The sequence below is a fragment of the Chiloscyllium plagiosum genome, chromosome 15, assembly GCF_004010195.1.
Source record: "Chiloscyllium plagiosum isolate BGI_BamShark_2017 chromosome 15, ASM401019v2, whole genome shotgun sequence".
Classification (NCBI taxonomy): Eukaryota; Metazoa; Chordata; class Chondrichthyes; order Orectolobiformes; family Hemiscylliidae; genus Chiloscyllium; species Chiloscyllium plagiosum.
The window spans coordinates 6,466,047-6,473,018 of NC_057724.1; the positions used below are offsets into that span (position 1 = coordinate 6,466,047).

Consider the following 6,972-nt stretch of genomic DNA (forward strand, 5'->3'; position numbering starts at 1 on the left):
ACCAGTGGGGTTCTGTCCTGGTGGCGGTTGGAGGGGCGGGGCTCAAGGGCTGAGGAGTGGGAAGTGGAAGAGATGCGGTGGAGGGCATCGTCGACCACGTCGGGGGGGAAATTGCAGTCCTTGAAGAAGGAGGCCATCTGGGATGTACGTTTTTGGAACTGGTTGGTTTTCTATTGGATTTGGTGCCTAGGTCAATGTTAAGTGGTCTGGGTGGTTTTGTTCCTTTGGGGCATGGTGGCTCAGTGCTTCACAGCACCAGGACCTGGGTTCAATTCCAGCCTTGGGCAACTTTCTGTATGGAGTTTGCACATTCTCCCTGTGTCTGTGTGGGTTTCCTCCCACAATCCAAAAAGTGTGGATGTTAGGTGAATTGGCGGTGCTAAATGGCCCATAGTGCTCAGTGATGTGTAGGTTAAGTGCATCAGTCAGGGGTAAATATAGGATAAGAGGGTAAGGAAATGGGTCTGGGTGGGTTAGTCTTAGGAGGGTTGGTGTAAACTTGTTGGGCCAAATGGCCTGTTTCCACACTGTAGGCATTCTATAATTCTCTATTTCTATGAGCTTTGGATAAACTTGATAATGAAGGCCTCCTCATTGGGCAATTAAGGGTCAACCACATTGCTGTGGGTTTGGAGTCCCATGTCAGTCAGACCAGGTAAGGATGGCACATTTCCTTTTCTGAAGGGCATTGATGAATAAGATGTTCATTTGAAAACAAAACAGCAATCATTAGATCAGCTTTCAATTCCAGGCTTATATTAAATTTTAAAACTTCACAATCTGTCACTGTGGGTCTCAAACCAATGTTTTGGCTTCTCATCGAATCTTACTGCTTCTTCCCTGGAACTTTATAACTTCAGCCCATGTATTTGACTTCTTTCTTTCTTAAGAGACAAAAAGATCCATGTAAGCATTTTCTAACTTATGATTTGATTTTGTTTGTGGTTTTTTTTGTTTGCACTTTTGTACCTACCATAGATCCAACTCAGGCCAATGAGTTCCAGTAGACCAGTTGTAATCAGAATCCATCCAGCACAGAAATAATCAATAAAATTAATCCAGAAAATTCCAGCCTAAAATGAATGGAAAAGTTCAAAATTAATTCAGGAACTCAAATCTATTTCTGGCATTTTGTTTATTTAATTCAAATCAACTCAAATGGATTCCATTATTTAGGTATAATTGTGACACATTAAATCAATTTTTACTTTTTCTTTTTCCACTTTTCTCCTTCCCCACCACAGTGCCTCGTTTTGCTCTACTCTCAAGCATGCTACCTTTACAAATCTTAAACTTGGTAGAACATGATGCCTTTACTTTTCGTATGTTATTGTCCCTAGGCTTAGTTACATTTTAACCAATCCTGCAGCTTCCCCGGTGCTTCGCATTGCATCTTTTACATGGCCCAAAGTGACAATTGTCCCTGCCACTTAATGAGACGCAGTCTGAATTGCCCTATTCTCTTCACTCCCTGCACTTCCTGCACATGTTGAGTTTGGCTTCAAGAGGTGACCTGATTTCTTTTAGAGAGAGATTGGAGCACAGGTTCAGAGTAGTTTATGAGAAGATAAACAACTTGTGAAGCTTTGTTTTTTTTAAAAAAGATGTTGGAACAATAGAAGCAGCCTGAATGGGTGTGGTCAAGCTCCCGCCCACAGAAGCAAGAATTTTAGGTTTAGCTTTCAGCAGTTGCTATTAGGATCTTGAAGTGGTAGAAGCTATTTTACTCTCTCTCTCTCTCTGCTACAGCCAAAAGCTGGGGTTCTGTGCCTGCTACAGAAGTTGCAAGTGAGATAATCTGCTTTTTTGCTTTTTTGCCAAGGGTGCATTAATAATATGTTACTCTATTGGAATAGTTACTAGTTAAGAAAAATAATCTACTAATCTTTTAATTTTTCCAGTTGAGTTAAGTTATTCCAAGATCCTCTTTCTTTTGTTGTATTTTAACTATACTGTTTGAATAAATTGTGCTTTGCTTGATTAGTTTGACCAGTTGAGTTGCATCTGGAATACAGTACCTTGCACTTACCTTTGAAATAAGGAGAAGTTAGGGTCTAGGCTACCTTATTAACATATTTTGAGAAGGTCTGGTCTGGTCTGGTCCATAACTTGAGACTAATTTTGTCAACTGCCTTCCTATTCTTCCAGTTAACCCCAATTCAGACCATGTGGCTGCCACTGGGTCTACTATCACTGCTCCACTCCACACCTTCCTTCTGAGTGTACAGTCATTTGTGAACTAATCCCATACCACAGAGTCCCTGTCAAAAACATGGAAGATGGATTGTGATAGTTTTCACCTGAACGAACCCTCCTCCCCACTACTGGCTTTTGGCATTGCTCGCTGCTGGTCCCAATCAAATAAGATCATTCGGTGTCTTATTCAGAAGGTGTGTGAGAGGATGTGAGACGTTCTAAAATGAGGAGGCATTGTTTAAAAATAAGGGGTCACCCATTTCAGATGGCAACAAGGAGACATTTTTACATGCAGAGAGTTTGAAGTTACAGAGTCATACAGCATGGAAACAGTCCCTGCGGTCCAACCAGTCCATGCCAAACATAATCACAAACTAAACTAGTCCTTAGCTGCCTGCTTCAGGCACATGTCCCTCCAAACCTTTCCTATTCATGTACTTACCTCAGTGTCTTTTAAATGTTGTAATTTTTCTAGCATCTGTCTTTGCAACTCTTCCTCAAAAGCTGGAAATTGACTATATTGAATGCATTGGTAGATAGTTTCTGGATATGCAAAGGGGTGAAAGGTTATCAGAGGGTAGAATGGAATGTGGAGTAATGATTTTCTTAGATGATGGAGCAGGCTAGAGGAGCTCCTAGTGTGCATATGTGTTCTTTATGGAAATTAGGGGTGGCATGATGGCTCAGTGGTTAGCACTGCTGCCTCATATTGCCAAGGGCCCAGGTTCGATTCCAGCCTCGGTCGAGTGTCTGTGTAGAGTTTGCACATTCTCCCCATGTCTGGGTGGGTTTCCTCTGGGTGCCCTGTATCCCTCCCACAGTCCAAAGAGGTCCAGGTTAGGTGAATTGGCCATGCTAAATTACCCTTGTGTTCAGGGATGTGTAAGTTAGGGGTGTTAGTCAGGGGAAATGTAGAGTAATAGGGTAGGGGAATGCATCGGGGTGGGATACTCTTTGGAGGGTCGGTGTGGACTTATTGGGCTGACTGGCCTGTTCCGCACTGTAGTTCTAATGAAGACCTCAGCAATAAACTACATCTTGGTCTGTTTCCCTACTTCTCTGCCAAATTCTGCTCCTTTGATTCCCTCCAAAACCTCATCCTTCATATTCAAATATCATTCCAACACATCTCCATAATATCATAATTGTAACCCTCATCAACAAATGGTAGGCAATGGCTACTGATATCACTAGACTGTTAATCCAGAGACCCAGCTAATGTTTACTTACTTACTTACAGTGTGGAAACAGGCCCTTCGGCCCAATAAGTCCATACCGACCTGCCGAAGCGCAACTCACCCAGACCCATTCCCCTACATGTACCCCTTCACGTAACACTACGGGCAATTTGGCATGGCCAATTCACCTGACCTGCACATCTTTGGACTATGGGAGGAAACCGGAGCACCTGGAGGAAACCCACACAGACACAGCGATAATGTGCAAACTCCACACAGTCAGCCGCCTGAGGCTGGAATTGATCCTGCTAATCACTGTGCCACCATGCCACCTGGGTTTGAATCCACAGCAGATGGTGGAATTTGAATTCAATAAAAATGGAGTTAAGAGTCTAATGACAACATTGTTGATTAATAGGGAAAAACCCATTGTATTCACTAATGTCCTTTAGGGAAGGAATCTGCCATTTTTACTTGGTCTAGCCTACATGTGACTCCAGACCTACAGCAATGCGGTTAACTCTTAACCTCTGGGCAATTAGGGTTGGGCAATAAATGCTAGACTAGCTGGTGATGCCCTCATCCTGTGACTGAATAAAAAAAGTCACGAGTGATTGTGACAAGGCAAAAGGGTCTTTCTACTGTCCATCAAAGCGAGGATCTTTGTAAAAATCCTCCTCAATCTCTTCACTGATGGCTAAACAAATCATCCTGGAGTTTCAGTGTAGATTCTGATCCATCAAAAGGCAAAATGGACAAATCTTCCTGGCAAGACAAGCCTAAGAAAGATTCAGAGAGGAGCACCAACCCCAATCTCACAAAGACTTTCACTTGGCCAATCGGGAAGGATTATGGAATATTTTCCTGAAACCTGGCAGTTTGGTGCTGACATTTCTCACTATCCTCCGCTTCATGCAGGATAATGTTCAAACAGTAATCCTCAACACATGGATCAACTGCAGAGGCAAGTTTGCAAACTGGGATCAAGCAAGTCTGTGTTCACATCAATGCTCTGCTGCTAACTTCCTGCTGCTGCTAACTTCCTGTCATGTCCCATTTGTTCCTACTTGATTAATCTTAGTTATTCTCTGCTATTCATTATGCTCTGACCAATCATTTGACCAGCCACCTATCGTTTCGCGGTTATTTTCTTTTGTTTTAAATTCAATGCTTTCCCAAACTTATTTATTTAACAGATGGTGGCCTCTCCTTTCAAATATTTCTTGTATGTAATACTGTATCCCATTCTGAAATGTGTCTTTAAGTTTCTGCAATTTTTATCTCTATTGATCTACCCTTGAGCCTAATGTGCCAGTTCACAACAACACTCCAGTGGGGTTTCATTGACCAGAAGCTGAGCTGGACTTGCTCCTTAAATACTGAAGCTCTGAAAACAGGTCGGAGGTGAGGAATCCTGCAGCAAGTAACCCACCTCCAAAACAATTCTATCAACCACACCACCCATGTGGTGTGAATGAATAATCCCCACTTGCCTGAGCTTCAGCAGCACTTAATCAGCTTGACACAATGCAGAATAATTCAGTCCATTTGATTGTGCATTAACTCTCTCCACTATCGGTGCTCAGTGGCAGCAGTGTGTACCATATACATGATGGGCTGCAGCACCTGTTCCTGGGTCAAAGTCCTTGAGTCCTTCCATAACTACATTATGAATCTACCTACAGTAAAGGAATTGCAGTAGTTCAAGAAGGCAACTCACCATCACATTCTCAAGGGAACTGAGGGATGGGTAATAAATGCTGGCCCAGCCAGCGATGCCCACATCTTATGAAGTTAAACTTCCATGCCCATATTTTTCTGATTATTCAGATTTAAAATACGAGACTGAGACCAAATCTTTTCCCTTTCACACTGATTAAATACAATCAGGTTGAGGGTGTGACTTTGCGCTGAGGTCATTGACTAATCCTGTCACATTACTCATTACCAAGTTTAATGCACCCTCCTCTCTGGTTGGTTCCAAAATGTGCTGTAATGAGGAATGATCTCAAGAACAGTCAGTGAAGCCCTCATTCAGGCCATTTCTGCCAAATCTGATTTTTCCAGGTTATATCTGGATTAAAGTCAACCATGAATATTGCATCACTTTATCACAAATATCCAATATTTCTTCTTGTTTGCATAGTATCACAGAGTGTTTACTGTTAAAGGATCCGTAGAGCACTCCTACCAGGGACTTCCTTCCCCTATTTTGTATCTCCAACCAAACCAATTCGACACCCTGATCACCTGAACCATTAGATACTATTGCACAAATGCCATCCTTGATTAACAGTATCACCCCTCCACCCTTCTCTTGCTTCTTATTTTTCTTGGTTGGCAAATATTTTTCAATATTCGGGACCCAATCCTTGTCACCCTGAAGTCATATCTCCATAATGGCTATCAGATGGTGTGCATTTAATTCTGTGTGCGCTTAACAATCTGTTTATTTTACACACATTCAGATCGAGCCTTCAGTGTTGGCCATTTGATATCTTTTTAACACTAACTCCTCATTCTTCATGTATTTCTAGATTTTTCTCTGAGCTTTCTTGCCATTCTCTGACTCATTACCCATCTTACTATTTTCCCCTCTTACTTTGTCTTTTTCCTTTGTGCATTTGATTACTTGAACACATCTTTCCACACTGGATCCCCTTTGCTTAACTACTTGGGCTCTTTACTTCCCTAGTTATACAATTTGCAAAAGCATTGGTCCCAGCACATTTCAGGTGTAGACCACCCCAATGGTGCAGCCTCCATTTTCCTTAGTATGGATATCAATGGCCCACAGATAGGAACCTACATATCCTATGCCAGTCTTGAGCTAGGTATTCACCTGTCTAATTCAGTGTCCCCTCAGCAAATTTCACTGAGCTCAAATAAATGAAAGATTATAATCTTGGAAATTCTGCTTTGTAACTTAGTGTCTAGTCCCTCATACTTGCTATGCAAAGTTTCTTTCATAGTTCAACCCATGTTATTGGTACCTACATGGATCAAGGCAACTGGATTAACTCTTCCCACAACGGATTAGGGAGAACACAAAGGCATTTTACACTTATGTGAGGAATAAGAGAATGGTCAAAGAAAGAGTAGGGCCGATCAGGGATAGCATAGGGAATTTGTGTGTGGAGTCTGAGGAGGTAGGGGAAGGCCTAAATGAGTTCTTTGCTTCTGTCTTTATGAAAGAAACGAACTTTGTAGTGAATGAAACCTTTGAAGAGCAGGTGTGCATGCTGGAATGGATAGAGATAAAGGAAGCTGATGTGATGAAAATTTTGTCAAACATTAAGATTGACAAGTTGCCAGGCCCGGACCAGATTTGTCCTCGGCTGCTTTGGGAAATGAGAAATGCAATTGCTTCACCACTTGCGTAAATCTTTGCATCCTCGGTCTCCACTGGAGTCGTACCTGAGGACTGGAGAGAGGCAAATGTATTTCCTCTCTTCAAGAAAGGAAATAGGGAAATCCCCAGCAATTACAGACCAGTAAGTCTCACATCTGTCATCTGCAAGGTGTTAGAAAGGATTCTGAGGGATAGGATTTATGACCATCTGGAAGAGCATGGCTTGATTAAATGCAGTCAACACGG

General features: G+C 42.2%; 1 protein-coding gene across 4 annotated transcripts in view; it reads right to left on the minus strand.

The window, feature by feature from the left end:
- The window catches only part of LOC122557074 (sodium- and chloride-dependent neutral and basic amino acid transporter B(0+)-like), a 95,077-nt gene that overhangs the window by 16,094 nt on the left and 72,011 nt on the right, over positions 1-6,972 (minus strand). For 2 of the 4 annotated variants that reach the window (XM_043704356.1, XM_043704354.1), the window contains 2 exons: positions 974-1,073; positions 831-884 (listed from right to left, as the gene is read on the minus strand). In XM_043704356.1, the coding sequence (XP_043560291.1) occupies positions 831-884; positions 974-1,073 (154 nt within the window). Of the gene's footprint in view, positions 1-753; positions 885-973; positions 1,074-6,972 lie in introns of those variants that run through there. The other 2 variants (XM_043704357.1, XM_043704355.1) reach the window with 2 other exon arrangements.